At 47.1% G+C, this 22,780-nt stretch overlaps 1 protein-coding gene across 3 annotated transcripts in view; it reads right to left on the bottom strand.

The window, feature by feature from the left end:
* Nucleotides 1-6,250: 6,250 nt before the first annotated feature.
* The window catches only part of LOC138260904 (sestrin-3-like), a 90,992-nt gene continuing 74,462 nt past the window's right edge, over nucleotides 6,251-22,780 (bottom strand). For all 3 annotated transcript variants that reach the window (XM_069209421.1, XM_069209402.1, XM_069209412.1), the window contains exons 5-9: nucleotides 21,409-21,547; nucleotides 19,842-19,960; nucleotides 19,540-19,730; nucleotides 8,503-8,647; nucleotides 6,251-8,194 (exon numbers count right to left, since the gene is read on the bottom strand). In XM_069209421.1, coding sequence (XP_069065522.1) covers nucleotides 8,108-8,194; nucleotides 8,503-8,647; nucleotides 19,540-19,730; nucleotides 19,842-19,960; nucleotides 21,409-21,547 — 681 coding nt within the window. In that variant the 3' untranslated portion in view covers nucleotides 6,251-8,107. The remainder of the gene's footprint in view (nucleotides 8,195-8,502; nucleotides 8,648-19,539; nucleotides 19,731-19,841; nucleotides 19,961-21,408; nucleotides 21,548-22,780) is intronic.

The following is a 22,780-nucleotide window of genomic DNA, read 5'->3' as shown; positions in this document are numbered from 1 at the left end:
TGTGCATTATCACTGAGAGGAGGAGTCACTCTACCTTGCGACTCGAAAGACTTCTTCAAAGAAAAACAACTTGCACAACTCTGGACACAACACTAGATGGGAGGAGTATCTATAGCTACACATGCCTCGTACATAAATTTTACCACTTTTAGGTGCGGGAAGGAAAATGTCACTTACCCAGTGTACATCTGTTCGTGGTATTAGTCGCTGCAGATTCACATGCTGTGCATAGTCCGCCATCTGGTGTTGGGTCGGAGTGTTACAAGTTGTTTTTCTTCGAAGAAGTCTTTTCGAGTCACGAGACCGAGGGACTCCTCCTACTTTGGTTCCATTGCGCATGGGCGTCGACTCCATGTTAGATTGTTTTCCCCGCGGAGGGTGAGGTAGGAGTTGTGTATGTTAGTAATAGTGCCCATGCAATGGAATGAATAAGTATGTACAAAATGAAGGTTAAAGTAATATATTTACAAATGTACAAATGTTGAAGATTACTTCCAAACGGCTACAGGCTCCCGGGGAGGCGGGTGGGCGCATGTGAATCTGCAGCGACTAATGCCACGAACAGATGTACACTGGGTAAGTGACATTTTCCGTTCGGTGGCATGTGTAGCTGCAGATACACATGCTGTGCATAGACTAGTAAGCAGTTATCTCCCCAAAAGCGGTGGTTCAGCCTGTAGGAGTGGAAGTAGTTTGAAATAAAGTTCTTAGTACAGCTTGACCTACTGTGGCTTGTTGTGAAGATAACACGTCTACACAGTAGTGCTTAGTAAATGTGTGAGGCGTAGACCATGTTGCTGCCTTACATATTTCGTTCATTGGAATATTTCCTAGAAAGGCCATGGTAGCACCTGGTTGAGTGTGCCTTTGGTGTAATAGGCAGCTGTCTCTTTGCTTTAAGATAGCACACGTTTGGATGCACCTAACTATCCATCTAGCTATACCTTGTTTTGATATTGGATTTCCTGTATGAGGTTTTTGAAATGCAATAAATAGTTGTTTTGTTTTCCTAATTAGTTTTGTTCTGTCAATGTAGTACATTAGTGCTCTTTTGATGTCTAATGTATGTAGTGCTCTTTCAGCTATTGAGTCTGGCTGTGGAAAGAACACTGGCAATTCTACTGTTTGATTTAAGTGGAACGGTGAGATGACCTTTGGTAAGAATTTTGGGTTGGTTCTTAGAACTACCTTATTTTTGTGTATTTGAATAAATGGTTCTTGTATAGTAAATGCCTGAATTTCACTTACTCTTCTTAGAGATGTAATGGCAATGAGAAATGCAACTTTCTACGTTAAGTATTGCATTTCACAAGAATGCATGGGTTCGAAAGGTGGACCCATGAGCCTTGTCAAGACAATGTTGAGGTTCCATGAAGGAACAGGTGGTGTCCTTGGTGGTATTATTCTCTTTAGGCCCTCCATAAACGCTTTAATGACAGGTATTCTAAATAGGGAAGTTGAATGAGTAATCTGCAGGTAAGCAGATATTGCTGCGAGATGTATTTTTATGGAATTGAAAGCTAGATTTGATTTTTGTAGATGTAGTAAATATCCTACTACATCTTTTGGAGATGCATGCAATGGTTGGACTTGATTATTATGGCAGTAACAAACAAATCTTTTCCATTTACTTGCATAGCAGTGTCCAGTGGATGGCCTTCTAGCTTGTTTTATGACCTCCATACATTCTTGTGTGAGGTTCAAGTGTCCAAATTCTAGGATTTCAGGAGCCAAATTGCTAGATTCAGCGATGCTGGGTTTGGATGCCTGATCTGTTGTTTGTGTTGTGTTAACAGATCTGGCCTGTTGGGTAGTTTGACATGAGGTACTACTGACAGGTCTAGTAGTGTGGTATACCAAGGTTGTCTTGCCCATGTTGGTGCTATTAGTATGAGTTTGAGTTTGTTTTGACTCAATCTGTTTACTAGATATGGAAGGAGAGGGAGAGGGGGAAAAGCGTACGCAAATATCCCTGACCAATTCATCCATAGAGCATTGCCTTGAGATTGCCGGTGTGGGTACCTGGATGCGAAGTTTTGGCATTTTGCGTTTTCTTTTGTTGCAAATAGATCTATTTGAGGTGTTCCCCAAATTTGGAAGTAAGTGTACAGGATTTGGGGGTGAATTTCCCATTTGTGGACCTGTTGGTGATCCCGAGAGAGATTGTCTGCTAGCTGGTTCTGGATCCCTGGAATAAACTGTGCTATTAGGCGAATATGGTTGTGAATTGCCCAATGCCATATTTTTTGTGTGAGGAGACACAACTGTGTCGAGTGTGTTCCCCCCTGTTTGTTTAAATAATACATTGTCGTCATGTTGTCTGTTTTGACAAGAATGTATTTGTGGGTTATCATTGGTTGGAATGCTTTCAACGCTAGAAATACTGCTAACAATTCTAGGTGATTTATATGAAACTTTCTTTGATGTGCGTCCCATTGTCCTTGGATGCTGTGTTGATTGAGGTGTGCTCCCCACCCTGTCATGGAAGCATCTGTTATCACGTATTGTGGCACTGGGTCTTGGAAAGGCCGCCCTTTGTTTAAATTTGTACTGTTCCACCATAGAAGCGAGATGTATGTTTGGCGGTCTATCAATACCAGATCTAGAAGGTGACCCTGTGCATGTGACCATTGTGATGCTAGGCACTGTTGTAAGGGCCGCATGTGCAATCTTGCGTTTGGGACAATGGCTATGCATGAGGACATCATGCCTAGGAGTTTTAAGACCATCTTTGCGTGTATCTTTTGTGTTGGATACATAGCTTGTATCACCTTGTGAACATTTTGAACCCTTTGTGGACTTGGAGTGGCTATCCCTTTTGTTGTGTTGATTGTCGCTCCTAAGTATTGCTGTGTTTGACACGGCAAAAGGTGTGACTTTGCATAGTTGATGGAGAAACCCAGTTTGTAAAGGGTTTGTATAACATAATCTGTGTGGTGTAAACACTTTGTTAGCGAGTTGGTTTTGATTAACCAATCGTCTAGGTACGGGAACACGTGTATTTGCTGCCTCCTGATATGTGCAGCTACTACTGCTAGACATTTTGTAAAGACTCTTGGTGCTGTCGTTATTCCGAATGGCAACACTTTGAATTGGTAATGTATTCCTTCGAATACGAACCTTAGGTATTTCCTGTGCGAGGGATGTATCAGTATATGGAAATACGCGTCTTTTAGATCTAACGTTGTCATGTAGTCTTGCTGTTTCAGTAGTGGTATTACGTCTTGTAACGTGACCATGTGAAAGTGGTCTGATTTGATGTAGGTGTTTAGTGTTCTGAGATCCAATATTGGTCTCAGACTTTTGTCCTTTTTCGGTATTAGAAAGTACAGTGAGTAAACTCCTGTGTTCTTTTGTGTTTTCGGTACTAATTCTATTGCGTCTTTTTGCAGTAATGCTTGAACTTCTAGTCCTAGAAGGTCTATATGCTGTTTGGACATCTTGTGTGTTTTCGGTGGGACGTTTGGAGGGAGTTGGAGAAATTCTATGCAATAACCATGTTGGATAATTGCTAAGACCCAAGTGTCTGTTGTTATCTCCTCCCAAGATTTGTAGAACTGGCTTAGTCTTCCCCCCCACTGGTGTTGTGTGAAGGGGTTGAGTGACTTGTGAGTCACTGCTTGTTTTGAGGGGTTTTGGGCCCTTGAAATTTTCCCCGGTTTCTTGGGAATTGGCCCCCTCTGTATTGGCCCCGAAAGCCTCCCCTTTGATACGGTCCCTGGTAGGTAGACGGTGTTGTTTGTGAGGTGCTGGCTTGTGTGGCTTGACCTCGAAACCCTCCTCTGAAAGTAGTTTTGCGAAATGTGCCAAATGTGCCTCTGCCCTGCGGGGAATAGAGTGCGCCCATGGCTTTAGCTGTGTCAGTGTCTTTCTTTAATTTTTCAACTGCAGTGTCCACTTCTGCTCCAAACAATTGTTGTTCATTGAACGGCATATTGAGCACTGCCTGTTGTATCTCAGGTTTGAAGCCGGATGTGCGCAGCCATGCGTGCCTCCTTATCGTTACAGCAGTATTTATAGTTCTTGCAGCTGTATCTGCTGCATCCATAGAAGAACAGATTTGGTTGTTGGATATGTTTTGTCCCTCTTCAACCACTTGTTTTGCCCGTTTTTGGAATTCTTTGGGGAGGTGCTCGATGAGATGCTGCATCTCGTCCCAATGGGCTCTGTCATATCGCGCTAGGAGTGCCTGCGAGTTGGCGATGCGCTACTGATTTGCAGCTTGTACTGCAACCCTTTTCCCGGCTGCATCAAACTTTCGGCTCTCCTTGTCTGGAGGTGGTGCGTCGCCTGATGTGTGCGAGTTGGCTCTTTTACGAGCTGCTCCTACGACAACTGAATCTGGTGTCAGTTGTGATGTAATAAAAGCAGGGTCTGTGGGTGGTGCCTTGTATTTCTTCTCCACCCTTGGGGTTATTGCTCTGCTTTTAACTGGCTCCTTAAAGATTTGTTTAGCGTGCCTTAGCATTCCTGGGAGCATAGGAAGGCTTTGATAATTGCTATGGGTGGAGGACAGGGTGTTAAAAAGGAAGTCATCCTCGATAGGCTCTGAATGTAGCGATACGTTATGAAACTCTGCTGCCCTAACTACCACCTGAGCATACGCTGTACTGTCCTCAGGTGGTTAGGGCTTAGTGGGGTACGACTCAGGGCTATTGTCCGATACTGGGGCGTCATAGAGATCCCATGCGTCCTGGTCATCTTGGCTCATGGTGGTATGAGCTGGTGATTGTGACGGAGTCTGTGCCGGTGATATATGAGCTGCCGGTGGTGGAGAGGGTGGTGGAGTTACCTTCTTCACCACTTTTGCTTGTGGTGTTTTTTCTTGTTGTTGGAAATCTAGTTTCCTTTTTCTTCTGATTGGGGGAAGGGTGCTGATCTTCCCTGTACCACTTTGTATAAAGATCCGCTTTTGCGTGTGATCTACAGCTGTTGTTTGTAATTCCTCCTCAAATCTGTGTTTTTGAAGTTGGGAGGACAGTGATTGTTCCTCTGAGTAGGAACTGGCTTTCGGTTCGGTTGCTGGGCGTTTTGGCACCGAAACCATGTCTTTTGTTGTTTTCGGCTCCGAAGAGATTTTCCTCTTTTTCGGTGTCGTACCTTCTTGGCGTCGACCATCTTCGGTGCCGCTATCTCTGTGCCGAGCAGCTTCGGTGCCGCTGTCTCGGTGTCGACCCTTTTCTGCGGCAGTTTCTCGGTCCCGAGATTGCTGCGTGCCTGTGTCTCGACCCGAGTCGGACGATCTCGGCACCAGCTCGCCCTTTTTCGGTGCCGATGGACGGTCACCTACTTTATGGGTTGAGCCATGGCCTGTCGGCAGTGGCGTCCCCTGGGCTTTGTCTGTTTTTCTGTGTGATGCTTGTTTCGACGTCTTACTCACGGTTTCTTCGACGTCGAATTCTTCGGAATCCGATTCGTAGGATGGAGAATGTTTCTTCTTCTCCCTCTTCCTCGAACCGTTGTTGTCCTGTCGGCGTGGACGCCATCTGCAACCTTCTGGCTCTTCGGTCTCGGAGTGTTTTTCTCGACCGAAACGCTCGACAGGCCTCACACGTTTCTTCTTTGTGCTCGGGTGACAGGCACAAGTTACAGACCAAATGTTGGTCTGTATAGGGATATTTACTGTGGCATTTAGAACAGAATCGGAACGGGGTCCGTTCCATCAGTCTCGATGTTGCACGCGGTCGGGCCGACCAGGCCCCGACGGGGGATCGAAATTACCCCGAAGGGCTACCGGAGCTCTTCAAGATTCGGTGTCGATTCTAATCTAACCCGATACCGAACGAAACAATACCGACAAATTTTCCGTTGATTCTGACTAACTTTCCGACCCGAAACACGGAGCGAAAAGGAACACGTCCGAACCCGATGGCGGAAAAAAAACAATCTAACATGGAGTCGACGCCCATGCGCAATGGAACCAAAGTAGGAGGAGTCCCTCGGTCTCGTGACTCGAAAAGACTTCTTCGAAGAAAAACAACTTGTAACACTCCGACCCAACACCAGACGGCGGACTATGCACAGCATATGTGTATCTGCAGCTACACATGCCACCGAACATAACTTTTCAAATCACCAACAGAATAATCGAGCAGTGAAAATCAAGTAGCACCTCAATTCTCCCTCTAGTTTGAGATGGTCATAAACTGGAATAAAAATTAATTGCATTGTCAAAGTACACAGCTGTAATTCAACAAATAATAACATTGCTGGCATGCTTCAAGAAAAACAAAATCCACAGCACACCAAGCACCGTGTCAAACATAGTTATATTTATAGCAAAAATAGTCTTTTTTCCAGCAAGTTCCAAAACGTTAGTCTTTTGGCTCACTTTTTTGTGTTTTTCTTTTTTTGTCTTTTACATTTACGTGGTAAACAGTAAACGGGAAGGTGGAGGCTATACAGCTCGTACCCACTTCACAGATTATTTTATTCTTTCCCCTTCCCCACTTTCAATATAAGACCACTGTTGCAAGGCGCGAAGTTTCCATTTGTTCTGCTTTACAAAGTTCTAGTACCATACCCACCCCTCTATGTAGAGCAGTCCTCTCAGTGCAACCGGATACCTTCTTCGTACAAAAGGGTCTTCTTCACTACATTCACAAGTTGGGATGCAGGTTACAGGGGTCCTCCCCGATGGGAGGTTTTAGGAGGAGCAACATGGGAAGGCAGGTTTCAGTCAGTCTTTTCCGAAAAACATGCACCCAGGGAGCAGAGAAGGGGATGTTTGGCAAAGAGAACAGTCAATACTATGATGGGAAAGTCAACAGTGGCAAGGACTATTTGGGGGGGATGGGGGAGAGGCAGAGTCTCTAATTTGCTTTCTCTTTCATTTTGAAGGAAATGGTGTTTGAAGACAGCCTTCTGTGCCTAGGTCTGCTGAAATGCCTCATGAAATGAGATGTACTCCGCCCAACCTGCTATGTTCTCTCACTTAAGGTATCTCTCCAACAGTTTGTCACTATATTCTTAAATTCATGCCCAGTGTGACACTTGGTCAACATGCCACAGTCATTCTGCAGCACATCAGAACTGTATAGAGGAAGAGATTCAGAGGAAGCTGGGATACGCCTTTGCTCGATGTTGCAGGCTACATGCAGATGCCCTGCGAACCCACTATTAATTGGCACTGAAAGAGAGAACGAGGAGGGATGCATAGATGGGCGCACGTTGGGCACAAGCACTAATACTGCAGGAATAAAGTACCTACACCGAGTAACAGTAAAGAAATTGAGATATAACACAGTTGCACCTTCCTCAACAGATGTTGCGAGGCTGGAATTTGTGCATTTATCAGCAGTAAGAAGGTTGGAGTCTTGTGCTCATACATGACAGTGCACACACATGTACAGACAGATCCCTCCAGACCGCACCTCAGACACCACTCATCAGCAATGCCTCACTTCAAAGTCAACATTCTTCCGAGTCAACCTCCGAAGCCCTCGCCACCAACTTGAAATGTTCCGGCAGACGCAGGGTCACCATGTGAGTAGTCGGTCCAAAAAGCCATTAATACCTGTGGCATCCCCAGAGACCAGCTTGCGCCCTCAGGTTTAGATAAGCAGTGCAGGCCTGAGAGCGTTAGCTTGGCTTAGGAGATGCTTGGAGTGTTGTAGGACTATGGCCAGTTGATAAGGAGATATGCTAAGCTGCCCAAGGTACCAGCACCAGAACTGCTTCAGGAGCACGAGTTTATGAGAAACATATCTGGTGGTGTGCCAGGAGGGCCCCACTGAGTTATCTGGTTCAGTGGTTTGCTCATGAAAAGAAGGTGAAGGTGATTCTGGTGTTCGCTCCCAGGAGATTCCCGTCTCCAGGTCCTGCTTCCTTCAGGTGTTTCCATCAGTTCTGAAAGGATCCTCACTTTGCGTACCAAGCTGCCATGTTTCAGACTACAAGGACTTCACGCCAGTCTTTGGTTGTCCTCCGCAGTGATGGACACACAGGTATGTCATATTTTCGCACCACAGTTCAGTAATTGCACATATGAGGCCAAATAAGAAGTGGCCAAAAAAGTTTTAAAAAAGAAGAAAAGAAAAAAATCGTTAAGTCAAACTTCCTGTGCGATCAAGTAATAAGTCTGTATGTGCAGAGGGGGGCGGCCTCTTCAGATCATGTACTGCGTGATGGCGCGCAGGGCGTAGAGCAGCTCCACCTGCGTCCGCGCTTCCAGGATGAGCAGGTTGACGTGCACCTGTGAAGGAGACAGCGACACGGGTTACTCTCTCAACACACCCAGACCTGAGACATGCTGTGCTTCTGCTACACGCCTGTGCTAGACTGCCCCCAGCAGGCGCTGGTCATCACAAGCAAACCTGAGAAAATACCAAGGCCGAGGGCTCATTCTGGGAGCGAGCTGGCTGGGGTATATGCCCACTCTTCATGGGGAATCTGGAATTATTACACATTTTCAGTGCAGGCCGAGCATGGAGGTCAACCCCCACTGTGTTGCTTACCTCCAGCTTTCCCACCATCAACACCCACCTCCCTGTGAGTGCTCACCTTCTCAGAGTGCTTGAACTGTTTCCAGAACTGCTGAAACATTTCAGGGTTGGTCTTTTCTGGATAGCATGTCACAGTTTTGATGTAAACTTTCAGCGTCCTCTCCAGCAGGTGGTTCACTTCTGCGTAATCGTAGTCGTCGTACCTGTGGAGGGAGAAGAAAAACAACTTTAACAAAAAAGCTTACTAAAGCTCGTGAAAAAGCACACCAAAGAAGATATGGTCTGGCAGGGTCATTGCAAGAACCAGAAACAAGAGCAAAGATGCCAATAAGCCACTCTCACGCGGTGGACCAGGACACAAGCGTTGTAATCTGGGCTTCCAAATGGCCAGGTCACGTGACCGACGAGACAGTACGGCCTGACCCCTCTGCTGTTAATATGTTACTGACGAGAGAATGATTTCTTAACTTGTTGTAAAGAAGCAGACCTAATCAGCTGCTAGGTGCTTCACCCGTGCCTTGGGAGTGGAGATACCCCACCCTGGAGCTTGTGGACAACCAGTCCGGGAGCAGCCGCCGGGCGGGGCCCTGATGTGGTGCTGAGTAATTGCCTACGCAGTGTATTAAAACGAGCAAGGGCTTCAAAGCGATGCGACAGTCCCACTGCATCGATAAGGCACCTACACCAAGCAGACGAGTCGTAAGTGACTAACCTGAGCTTGTATATTTGGGATTCTGAGTGGTTGCAGGTTTTGTTTGTCCTTGCTAAAACTATTAGGAAAGACAATTAGGGAGAAGGAAACTAGTCCAGGGCCGCATACGTTATTCAAAAGTAAACATTCAGAAAATACAGTCCAAGTTAAGAATGGCACTCATTAATGCAAGAGAATACAAATTAACGGTGATGCAATGGCTCACGATACAACCAAATGGTTACTTACCTTTAGGTATAGTTTGGAAGTTTGAAGACATTTCAGGATTCACATTCTGTGTATTATTCCGCCATCTAGTGCTTGAATCCAGAACGGTCTTGTTTCTAGTTTTTTTTCTTTTCTTTCAGGCGTTGTCAACTATTTGGTGGTAACTCCGCCCTCCTGTGATGTCAGACGAACGCCTGGAAACCCTTGCGTATTGTCGCCATCTTCAGATTCTTTCTTGCCCTTTTGCAACTTCCTATTTCCTCACACCCACACACTCTGCTCCAAGTCAACTAATTTCTTGCAGCGGTGCTAGGATAGCATGTGAATCCAGAAAATCCTTCAAGCTGCAAAACTATTTCAGCATTCACATGCTGTGCATTGAATTCATAGTAGGATTTATCCAACGTTGGAGACTGGGTTGAAAAGAATGTTTATTTCTGCAAACTTGTTTTAGTACCTAATTCCACCTGTGCCTCTTTATTGGCCTAAACATCCACATATTAGTGTTTTGTGAGGATATGAACTGATGCTTATGTAGCTGCCAAACAGCTGTCGTTCATGGAAGCATTGGCGGTGAATGCTAGCATTGCTCCTTTTGGGGTGTGCTCCACATTTTTCACCCAGGAGTTCGAATTCAAGGCCTCAGAAGCCACACTGCTAAGCTAAGGCCGACCAGCTCCGGTTGCCACACCTGCCACCTTCGTATGATGGACTGGTAATCTCAATACAGACTCCACCCCGTCAGAGAAGCATGCCTGCCAGGCCCCTCGCCCTTGTGGGGCCAATATTAGTTCGTGGATGTCTGTTCCCACTTTTTTAGCACTAACGGAAGTAGTGGAATTGGGAGAAAAGTATATGCAAATTTCCCTGGCCAGACTATTGATATTACAGCCCCGTCACAGGTGGTGTGGGCACCTGGATGTGTAGCTTTGGCATTTAGCATTCTCTTATGTTGCAAAGAGATTTATTTGTGGTGCACCCTCTCTTGAAACTCCTTTCTCACTGGTTGCATGGGACCCCATCTGTCTACTTAACTGGTTTATTTCTGTGTCTTTCAACGTGTGGCAGGTTTACAAACGTTGGGGTTATGTTTCTCTCAATAACCCATTTTTGTATGTCCTGCTCCAGCTTGGACAGCACATGTGATAAAACATTGTGATCATACCGGCAGGCTGGATTTGTATAATTGTCATTTTGATTGGTGCCTGAAAAGCCTTTCAGAGCTAAGAAGACTGATTTCAGTTCCAAAATATTTATGATTTTTACTGTGTTTCTCGGGCTCCATAGCCCTGATGTTTAGTGTTTGTAGTGATGGTTGTTGCAGAGTCTGCCTATTGTGGTGTTTTGTGTGATCCACCGCTGTATTTGTGTTGGCGCTCCCTCTGCGACAACCACTAGGATTCTCTTAACTCCTGGTTGCTTAACTACTATTGTTGGAGCCACTGGAATGGCCTCAAGTGGAGCCAAGCGGGGGGGGGGGGGGGCGAGGTTAGATGGGTCACGAATGCTACAATGCCCATTCATTTGATTACAGTCCTCACTGTCAGAGATTGTCCTTTTGTTGTAGGTGAGTTTTTTCTTTTAATCCCAGGACCCTCTTTGGCTTGTGAAATGCTTCGGCCTCTCTTCAATTCAGTGTCGCTGTCAGGAATGTCTTTTTTCCATTTAGAAGTGGGGATGACAGCTCCAGCTTCAGGGAGAAACACCATTTTGGAGGTTTAACATCACTGCTTGCATGCTTCCTTGACATTGTGTATGCAAGTTTGCCTTTGCCATCTAATTGTTTAAGTTGGGACACACACACATCCCTAGCCTTCTCAAGTCTGGTGACACCACTGCCAGATATTTTGTAAAATCTCCGAGTGCAGACTTTCTTACAAAAGGCAATACTCGGAAAAGATAGTGGACCTTGTGCAGGACGAAGCTGAGGAATTTCTTGCCCCCGTTGTTCATCAGCACATGTAGGTCAGCATCCTTCAACCCTATGGTCGCCAAGTATTCTCTTTTTTTCGGAAAGGGATGGCCTCTTGCAGGGTGGACATTATGAACTTCGAGGTTCTGATGAACTTGTTCGAATAGGCCTTGGTATCGGATCCAACTTTGGTATCAGAAAATAAATTGAGCGTAACATTTCGCGGATTTCTTTCTATGGCACCGTTTCTACTGCTTGTATTGATAACAGCTCCCACACTTCTTGTGGCAGGCGGCTTTGCTCCTGCTTGGTTCAACTTCTCACTTGTGGTCATCTCCTCGAAGGTCACTGTAAAAGTTCTTTGCTGTGTCCGTGTGAAGTATCCATTTGTCTGAGGCGACTGCTATCTGCTCCTGGAAGGATGGACCTGTTCTTCCCCCTACTGGTATTGTGTTGGTTGTGGGCCTTCACCCCGTCAGGGTCTGGCCTCGTCCTCTTGCTGGGTCTTTAAAAGGCCGGAGTGCTGTTATGAGATACTGCCTCTGTGGAATACCTTTCAGACCGGTCTGTGATGCTAGTGATGACTGGAGGGGTGTCCATATGAAATCCTCCTTTCCCGGTAGGTAGAGATCCTCTTGTGAATGACACTGAAAACTGCAGTGCCCCCATCACCTTCGCTGCGTCACGGTCCTTTTTAGGTTGAGCGTAGCAGCGCGCAAGCGCTGCTTTTCGGACGTGTTGGTATCTATGTGGGCTTTTAGCCACGCCCACCTCATGCCCATCACTTTCAATCGGTCGTGGATTTATGTTTGTCCCGCCTTGGGGACCGACCCTGTTACATGGATAATTGGACATTTGCCGATGTGTTGGACTGCGACCGAACTTTTTTCTTTTTGTGTCTCTCCTTCGCGCTCATGCTCCTGGCGGCTGTGGAGTTTGAACTGATTTGCTTAAGTCAACTGTTTTACTTTTCATTTTCAATTTATCCAGTTAGGAATTTACAACGCTAATAGCTCTAACTCGAGCAAACGCGAGACCCACTGCATTGCAAATGCTTCTTAATCCGTTGCATTGCTTCATGTACTGCTGTGCCAAAGAGGTTATCTCATGTAAAGGACAGATTGATTAAAGATGCTTGAACGTCTTGCTTGAATCCAGACTTCTGCAGGTCTTCTAGAGGTTGTGCGCATGCACATATGTGTGCTTGCTGTGTCCGCATCATCCAATACTTCAGGTTTTAGTTATCGTCTCCCCTCTTGCATCACCGGTTTCGTTTTAGCTCTTCTCCTGTATTGCTCAGGAAGGTGTTGCAGTTTTTCCATCGCTTGCAACTGATGGTGTCCTTGTGGGTTGAGGAGGATGTTTGACTTGGTTATCTTCTAATCCTTGTTGGCTCCTCTTTCCATCATCTGGCCAATTATTGACATCTCCTTACTTGCCAGGAGGTTGTCCCGCTGATCCAAGGACACTGGCCCTGTCTTGCTGGGTCAACCAATGCACACCCGTTAGGTAGGTGGAGATCTTATGTTTGTACTTCAATTTGACCTCTGATGTTACTTCCTTTGAGGAAGTAGGTTCTCTAAAAGCTTCCTTCTGATGACCCAGGATATCTGGGAGCATAGGCAGATGTTTCTTTTGAGATGCCACCAGGATCTCCAGAAGAAGCATGACTCAGTCTGCTCCTTTTCCAGCTGCACCCCATGTTTGCTAGTCTTTTGGCGAGTGCACAAGACTGCAATGTTGTCCAGCGGTGAAGGCCTTAAGGGGTACAGACCGACACCCTCCTCAGGCGAGTCAGTGAAAGGTTTTGCCAGTCCCCCTTCCACTGTTTTGAGGTCCTGGAAAGAACCCCGTTTGTTCCTGTCCTCCTCCTCATACAAAAGCTCTCGATATTACTCCTAAAAGCTTGGTGTATTTAGGGGCCCAAACTCTATGTGTTACTTTCTCATGTGTCTTCCCCCTTTTCACCAGAGAAAGTTATAATTATTGGGGGGGGGGATCACCCCAAAGAACAGGAGCCTCTGCAAAGGAATCAGGTGCGATTTTGGCTAGTTAATGGTGATCCACGACTAACTGCGATAAGCCCTTTTTCAGCAGCCAGTCATCAAGGTAAAGGAATACAGGGACCACTGGCATCCAAAGATGGCCACTGCTATCACTTGCATGGGCACCGGAGGGCGCTGGTGAGGCCGAAAGGGAGCTCAGGCTCCAGGCTGACCCTCAGTGCAGGTCTATGGGACTTCGTAAAGGGTTTGAGAAAATATGCATCCTGCAAGTCCAAGGGCACCATACAGTAGCCCATGTTCAGAGCAGATACCATCTGGGCCAATGTCAGCATCTTGAATTTGCCCTTCCGCCAGTCATGGGGGTACGGAAACTCATGAATGTGTTTGCTCTGTAAGTGCGTTGCCATTACTGCAAGACATTCTAAAATAACTCTGGGGCTCTTCTAGCCTCAAACAGTGTTAGTTGGAATTATTTCTGTCCTGTTTTATGTTAGCCTTTTCCTTAGGGGGATCAGGAAGATGCTGGAGCAGTCCCTCCATCTCTGCACTTTGATCCCTGTCATACGTGGACAGGACAGCCATTAAGATTTTAACGCGTCACTTCTCCCTCTACTACAAGCTTTTACAGCGGTGTTGATGCGCTAACTCTCCCTCCAGTGAAAAGGAGTCACCTGCGCACTGGATAAGCATTCCTTCTCTTCCTGATAAGCATTCCTTCTCTTCCTGATGAGCATTCCTGCTCTTGCTGATGAGCATTCCTGCTCTTGCTGATGAGCATCCCTTCTCTTCCTGATGAGCATTCCTTCTCTTCCTGTGTGGACTCCAGGTCAGGGTTACCTGCCCTTGTATGAATAATCGATCCTGCAGTGTCTATTCTGGGTGCTACTACCCTAGAAAGAAGGCCTTTAAAGTTGATTTTCAGCACTGGAAGACACTGGGTGTTCTGCTCTGATTTTGAAAGGGCTTCGATGAAGTTTTGCCTAGAGTATGATTTTTTGCCCCTCTGGCAATAACGACGTAATACGCAGATGTATCATCTGGCGGTGAAGTAGTCATTCGGTAGTCATCCTGTGGATCATTTCTATGAACCCGCCAGGCTTTGTCCTGCTGTTCGGTGAGCTCTGGCAGTCACTCTTTGGATATGTAATGGTCAGAGTCCGTACGAACTGAATGTGTTGGGGACATGCGCGAGGGGGGTGCAGGTCGTGTGGATTTATTTGATGTGGGTGTCGCAGTCTCTAGCCGCTTCTTTTGAGGGATGGAGTGTACCTTAATGCCTCTAGAGGTGGCTGCCTCAAATGACAGCCTCCGCTTTTTGAGGTGTAGGATTAGTAGCAGGTCACGCTACCATATGCCCAATAGAGGATCAACATTTCTGGTCCTCTGCCTGTGATCAGCTGTGTTGGAGGCCTTTTGACTAGCTGTTTTTGGAGGTGGTGAGCTGGTGAAGGCATGGAGATCTCCCAGGCATTCCCTATCATGAAGGAAAGGCCCCCCTGGGGGTAGACCCGCAGAATGAAAATCCTCTTCACCCCAAGTAGTTTCTTTTTCCGGCCTCTGGCGCAAGTTCCGGTGAAGGTGCAAGGTTCTGTGGGGGTCCAGGAGAGTTTTGTCTCCGAAGCAGAGAGTTGTAGGAGAACATCTAAAAGTCTCTCCGCTCTTGCCGGTCTACCGGATGAACCCACTCTCTTCAGGACAGAGCCCTTTAACATCCACGGTGACTGCAGCAGATGGAATCTTGGTACAGTCCTGGTGCTGCATCATGGGATATGCCCTACATCTGGCTCTTCGGAGCAGAATGGTCTTTTCTGACCTAAAGTCGTTACAGCAGCGTCTGGTCACTCGGTAGGCAGAGGTCACAGACTAGATGCTAGTCTGACTACAGAACTTACTATAGAGAAAGAGCAAACTTTAAATGGCATATTCTCCTCACCCTCCCTTGACACTACTCATTCTTATATGACCTAGCCACAGGCTTGTCAAGTGGTCTGGCCTAGGTGTGCTTGGCACGTTTCCTCAATGTGTATGTGTGCATGCATGCATGAATGTAGGGTCTCGGTTGTCCAGTGCCACCTGTCCAGCCTCCGCTGCTCGGCCTCACTACCCTGAGAAATTCAAACGCCCAAAAGAAGTAAGTTGAGCTGGCAGCCCAATGGTGCACGTGGAAGGAAACATCTGGGGAAAAACTTTCTGAAATAAATGTATAGTTAATACACTTAGCCACATTGTCAACACATTGCTGATGGACTGAGTTTTACCAATGTCACTGCTGGTGTGTCCGTCTGGACGCCTTGGCTTGCAGGTCATTCTCCAGGGGTGATATCCTCTGTGGTACTGAGTGAGAGGATGACTGAGCGCGGCTGCAGGTAGCAGATAAGTAGAACATTGGAACATACAGCAAAACCAACTTTTGCAAAGTTACTTTTGTCTCTCTAAACTGTCCTCCTTAAGTGGGATGTGGTTTCAGCACAAAACTCTCTAGCGTATTGTTCTCACCACACAATCTATTGCCTTGTGTCGGATTCAGACCTTACTTAAGCTGTAGAGCTTTTCTTTGTGTTAATCAGTTTACTTAAAGCATCTGAGAAACAACTGTAATCTGCGGTACCAAAGGTTTTAGATGTGCTTGCAACTAACATGTCAGAATCACCTTAATATTTTTTGAGCGAGGGGAACTATTTGGAAAGGCTACATGAAACTGCAATGGATTTACACTGGTGTTTTCTCTTAAATTAGTAACAATAATGTTTTATTGTGCACTGCAACTGAAAGCCAAGTAAATGTAGCCCGAAGCATCGGGTGCTGAGCGTTCACACATGCTCTCCACAGAGCTGGAGCTCTTGGAGGAGGAAGGACACTGTGGAAACGTCATTTCTGACTACATTGCATAAACCTGTTTAATTAAAGAGCTGATGCTAGGTGTGTACATCTGCACCTGGTAGGCTCTGTTATTACGTATTTCAGGAACATCTCGATTTGCTTGCTTGCTGCACAGTAAGGATTAAACGCACTGTTGAAAAACTGTCCCCACCAGGATTTGCTTACAACACTTTTCAATCGATGAACAGCTTCAAAATGTCCTGGACAGTGTGGGAAGTGGTGTACACGCAGAGCATCTCACCCGGAATCACTGCAGCCTCTCGGTATTCCGGGGTGCACTTCTACCGGTGTGGCCTGCGTGCGCTGCCCGCTATGCGGTTCTAAACTAAGGCGCTAGATCCATACACCCCAGGAGTATCCGGCCTCCAGGTCAGTGCTCTAGGATAGGTTGGTTCTAAGCATCATGCAAGAGGGCAGGAGAGCTCCCAAAATCACAAGCTGTGGGGCAAGGAAATCCATGCCAAGTTTACAGGAATTATTACTGTAATGTTTACATTGTAAACATGTGGGTTGTGGTCACTACACACTGACCTACTCACTCCTTCCATACAATATCACGCCCCATTATTCGTATGCCTCAGCTGCAAACTCTAAAAAAAACATTCAGGGTACAGGTTACTCTGGGGGTTCACCTAACACGTCTGCAGCATTAAGCTGCCTCTTGCAGACATTCCAAGTATAGTCTGAGCAGCAGTGCTGTTCAGGCCTAAACTCAGCAGCAATATTTACTTCCTGGCCTCTACTGCCAAGGCAACCACCCTGCCCCTGACAAAGGGACTTTGCTGCCCCATTAGAAGCACCTGGAAGCAGATTGGGGCAGCCTTATGGGTGGGGTCATACGAGGACCGACTCAGACTATTGGCGAGGGTGGGGGGTAGTTGGGAGTGGGGGGGGGGGGGTTTAGATGGACAATTCATAGATCTGTTCCTAAACTGAAAGGAAAATTCAGCTCTGGAGAGAGAAAGGCCCGTGATCAGTGGAGAGGAGGGTCCATGATCAGTTCAACCCTCACAAAAGTTAATGATGCGCACTTACAATGAGAGAACACAACGTGCTTCAGTAGCAGGGCAGGTCCTGGTGTACACTGTGTTAGGGACAGACCGGTACATGTTAAGTTTAGTCCACTGGACGGAGATGGAGTCAAGAAACATCTGCCAAGCGCCAGCTTCCCTTGGGCTGAGAGCTGATGTGATGCCCGACAGACAAGCAGGGGCGCCACTGCAGACCATGCAGCCTAAACTGCTGATCTGGGGCAGTGCCCTGGATATCCCACCAGCACCAGCACCAGGCAGACCAGGCACATTACAGGTTCCGTGCAGCATCGCGAGATTCACACTTCCTAGGAGACTGGAGCCTCCATGCAGTGGCGTAGCGTGGGGGGTGCAGGGGGGGGCCGGCCGCACCGGGCGCAACATCTTGGAAGAGACTAAATCCACAGGTTAGGGGGCGCAAATTACTTGCCTTGCCCCGGGTTAGGGGGCGCAAATTACTTGCCTTGCCCCGGGTGCTGACAACCCACGCTACGCCACTGCCTCCATGTAAGAATGCTGACCTGTTGTGTGGCACACGCAACGCGACTGGGATTGGGAACCAGATTATGCGGCAAACAAGAATTGTGCAACACCTGTCAATAAACAACAGCCTGTGGAACAGTACAGCTCTTTACACTTGTATCAGGCACGGGACTCACTACCAGCAGCCAGGATTTAACATTTTATATGTGACTTTTCTAGAAACGCCTGCGGCCTTGAGAGCAGCGTCTGACGTAGGAAAACAATTCACAACAGAAAAGTAATAATCGAACCCGTCCTTTTGAATTATATGTTAGTATTCAAGGATTTTCTTCGGCAGACAAAAACTCGTCCTGCAGTTTATCAAACATGTAAGTTTACACCAACTGTGCAACAGTAACAACTCTTAATGTCTAATTCCAAAGTAAATACTGAAGGTGGCCACTTAACAAGCCTAGCCTGTCTGACATGGTTTTTGCCCCTTGTAGGAAGTTGGCTCTGTATATACTATCTCAAAGTGAGAGATAGTGTGCACAGAGTCCAAGGGCTCCCCCTAGAGGTTGATAGTGGCAAAATGAGATAATACTAATGTGTTAATATGGCTACCCTGCACTTACAATGTCTAGGGATAGAATTAGACACTGTAGGGGCATAGTGCTCATGCAGCTATGCCCTCACCTGTAGTATAGTGCACCCTGCCTTAGGGCTGTAAGACCTCTAGAGGGGTGACCTACCTATGCCACAGGCAGAGTGGGTTGTGGGCATGGCACCCTGAGGGGATGCCAGGTTGACTTTGCCTTTTTCTCTTCACCCACATATACAATCTGCACTGGCAGTGTGCATGTGTTAGGAGGTGGTCTCTGAGGGTGGCACAACATATGCTGCAGCCCTTAGAGACCTTCCATGGTCACAGGGCCCTTGTTACCACTGGTACCTTTTACAAGGGACTTATCTGGGTGCCAGAGGTGTGCCAATTGTGGAAACAATGGTACATTTTTAGTGAAAGAACACTGGTGCTGGGGCCTGGTTAGCAGGATCCCACCACACTCTCAAGTCAAGTCAGCATCAATACCAGGCAAAAAAGTGGGGGGTAACTGCAACAGGGAGCCATTTTCCTACAACCCTGAGTGTATCCGAAGAGTTTTATAACTTTTGATACATGCGAGTTGGACATTTTTGTTGTTGTTAACATCTTGAAATTAAACATCAGATGACTGATTTTGTGGCAAGGGTGGTATATTCATGTGGGAACTGCCAGTGGCTTTGGGAACTGATAGACAGGACGTGGACAGGCTGCACAGCCTTCCTGTCCTCCTCCCCGGACAGGCCCCATGTTTACCTGGTGTTTGGCCTGCTTTCAGTGGCCATTGTACGTTTCCATAACTCTTGCCTCACTTTCAGGGCTCTGAGGTCTGAAACAATAGCTGCATTCACCTTTTAAAAGAAAGTTTGGGTCCTCTCCAGCCGCTGAGATGCATGTGTGAATGTGTGACTTTTCTGTAGGAGCGATCAAAAATGAAGTCAGACAGTTTTGGTAACTGCATGGTTTCTGGAAATGGGTATCCATTTGGGTTCTTGATAACTGAGCCCTAAAGCAAGCTCCCTTGAAAGTCTGATGTTCCAACAAAAACTTCTTGCCATAGTGTGTCTGCCACCAAACCTTCTGGGTCCTTTAGTCTCCTCTGCCTCAAGCTCCATTGAGCTACCACTTGTTCCAATCTCATTCAACAAATCTCAAGCTCGGTCCCATGTGCTGCCCACGCCAGCTCCAGCCCCTGTTTATCCTCTATTCCCCATGTCTTCTAACCCCCTGTCCTCACTAACTCAGGCCCATTCCTTTACACCGTTTCCTTCAGAGCTCCCTTACCTTATTCCGAACATGCAGTGGATGTAGTTCCAGATGCCGCGTTTGAAGACGGAGGCTTCACAACCTTGACGCTTGGCCATGTTGCCGTTCTGGAGGCTGTCCACCGAGCGCAGCTTCTCATCCAGCAGAAGCCCAATGTCCGAGTACAAGCGGTTCACCAAGGAAAAGCCATGGTCCTCCCACGAGTAATCCTGCCAACGACAGCAGAGAAGCGTGGGGTACTCAAGACTGCCTGGTATTAGATGTGCACAGCACCACCTTGGGTACTTTATCATTCATGCCGTCACCACTCAGAAGCCTACCTGGATTCGGAATATCTGCGTCTGCTCTTCATCTCGGCGTGCGAAGTCCTGGTAGCCAAACTCTGGGTCCTGGACATAGCAGGAAATATCAGCAGCTACAATTACGTCGCTGGCCAGATCTGTAGCGAGAGGTACAAACTTGTAGAATCAGGAACAGGACTGGGTGTATGAGACACAGTACATATTTATGTGTAACATAAAACTCAGAATCTCCTGGCTACTAAGTGAGACTCTTTCATTCAACTCAGTGACAAACATCGTCACATGGCCTACATGGTCGTGGCCAAAGTCACAGTAAACCCTTCTCTCTTCCAAGCACAGACAGCGACAGCACAGACAGCGAAGGACCTCATACTGAAAAAGGCACTACCGGAAGCAGGACCGCTTCCAACTACATACATACCATCCGCTTGGGAACCAGACACTATGGGGGTCATTCCAGGCTAAGTGTGGCGGTCCCACCGCCAAAAGGCTGGCGGTGCAGACCACCACATTATGAGTGTGGCGGGCTGGCGTCTGAACCGCCTGGCTTGAGATGATCATCTCCAATCAGCGGTCCACAGAAGACTGCCCACGGTATTTGGAGCCGGCCTTCCAAGATGGTTTCTGTGGTGGTAGGACCACCACGAAAACCTTGACGAAAGGGCTACAGGTGACAGGGAATTACTTCCCTGTCACCGGTAGACACCCCGCCCCCCCAAGCAAACTTGAGACCCCCTCCTCCCCTACCCCCTTCTGACATAGCAACCCCGCATACATACAGACACCCACATGCACCACCCATTCACCTACACTTACATACACGTATCCACTCGTAGGCATTCACAACTACATTCATACATGCATTCACAACGACATCCATACATGCATTCACAACTACATCCATACATGCATTCACAACTACATCCATACACGCATTCACAACTACATTCATACACGCATTCACAACTACATTCATACACGCATTCACAACTACATCCATACAAGCAATCACACCTACATCCATACACGCATTCACACATGCATACTCACACCCATCCAAACACGCATTCTCCCACATATACACACTTACATTCAGACTTGCATACAACCATGCATACACACACGCAGACACCACACACAACACCCTCCACTCTCCCACCCCCTCCCCTGTCGGACGATCACCTTACCTGTTCCAGGGAGAAGGTCATCCGGCAGGGAATGGGAAGGGGCGCTTTCACCGCCAGCAGCGCTCTGCCAGTAGGACACCACCAGGCCATATTATGGCCCATAACATGGTGGGTGGTGGCCTACTGGCGGAGCGGGCAGGGCAGAGCGCCTCCGCCCATCAGCACTACTACTGCTGGATTTCCACCCAAAGTGTGGCGTAAATCCAGCAGTACCTGTGATGGGGCGAGCGGGAGACTGCCAGCACTGGTGGTCTCCTGGAGCCCGCGGCTTTGTCGTAATGAGGACCTATGTCCTAAAAAGGCATTTTTGGGCGACAGACCAAATACAAATTACAACTCCATCCTTGTGACAAAGACCAAATCCTTGTCTATGGTCATATCCTCAGTGATGCCTTCACCTTCCTCTCGCTCCTGCATTGAAGATGGAGGTGTGAGCCTTGTGTGCTCCCGGGACCGCTCATCTCGGTTCTCATTCTCCAAGTGAATACGGTGAATGCGCTCCCGAAGGGACTCTAGCTCCACGCAAGAGTCCAGTGACTGCAACAGAAGCCAGGACAACCAAGTCAGGAAGGGAAGCACCATCAGAGTGGTATATTAGGTAACTATTACCAATCACAGAACCTGCATATGGAAAACATTACTAGAAGTACTGCATGCACCTGACAACTGTCGAAAACCCAGCCCTGTAACCTTCTAAGCATCAGTTTGTACCATTAGGTGCTGCAGATTCACATGCTCTGCATACTACTGCCATCTAGTTTTAAGCTCAGAAGTTTGCAAGTTGTTTTTCTTGGAAGAAAGGTTTTTGCATCATAGGAAAGAGATCTGCCAAGTAGAGCCACATACTTCCAGGAAGAAGGGTGGGGGCATGTGAATCTACAGCAGTATATTCTACAAACATGCTTTCATTTTCTGTTTCCTGCATGAGTCACTATAGAAACACCTGCTATGCTTAGAAGTGGCACCCCCTGAAAGAACTGGCTAGTATCTGGATAATGCAAATGTCCAAAAAACTATTAGGGCTGTCTAGCCAACCATAGCCTGCTAGTGGGCTATGCTTAGAAGTGGCACCCCCTGAAAGAACTGGCTAGTATCTGGATAATGCAAATGTCCAAAAAAGTCCTTAGGGCTGTCTAGCCAACCATAGCCTGCTAGTGGGCTAACATGTACACACAATATTTCTTAGTGAAAGTGTGTAGGCAGACCTCGGTAACAGTTTATATATGTAAACTAGTGGAATATTGCCAAGGAATGCCATGGTTGCTGCTTTCGTGTGTGAAGAGTGTACACTGGAGGTAAGTTTTTTTGTTGTTGTATGGTAGCAGATCTGGGTGCAGTTGTTAATCCATCTGGCAATACCAGCATTAGAAATAGGCTGGCCTTTGTGAGGTGTCACAAAGGCTACAAATAACTAGCCAGTCCTGTAGAAGACTTGGTCCTGTCAATGTAATATATGAGGGCACATTAAATATCTAGAATGTGAGGGGTTCTCTCTGCTACAGAGTCTAAAGGAAAAAGACTGGCAACTCTATAGTCTGGTTGAAGTGGAAAGGGGAAACTACTTTGGGGAATAACTTTGGATTAATTTTGAGAACAACCTTGTCCCTGTTCACCTGAATGAAAGGTTCTGGGACAGCCTGCAACTCGATGCGTCTGGAAGATGTTACGGCTGCAATGAAAGCTACTTTCCTGGAGAGGAGCTGGAAGGGGCAAGAATGTAAAGGTGCAGGGGGGAATCAGGGAGTCTCGTAAGAATCATGTTGAGGTTCC

Source organism: Pleurodeles waltl, chromosome 2_1 (genome assembly GCF_031143425.1).
Source record: "Pleurodeles waltl isolate 20211129_DDA chromosome 2_1, aPleWal1.hap1.20221129, whole genome shotgun sequence".
Classification (NCBI taxonomy): domain Eukaryota; kingdom Metazoa; phylum Chordata; class Amphibia; order Caudata; family Salamandridae; genus Pleurodeles; species Pleurodeles waltl.
Note: the sequence above shows the minus strand (reverse complement) of the source record. Positions and strands in the feature narration are given on the sequence as shown.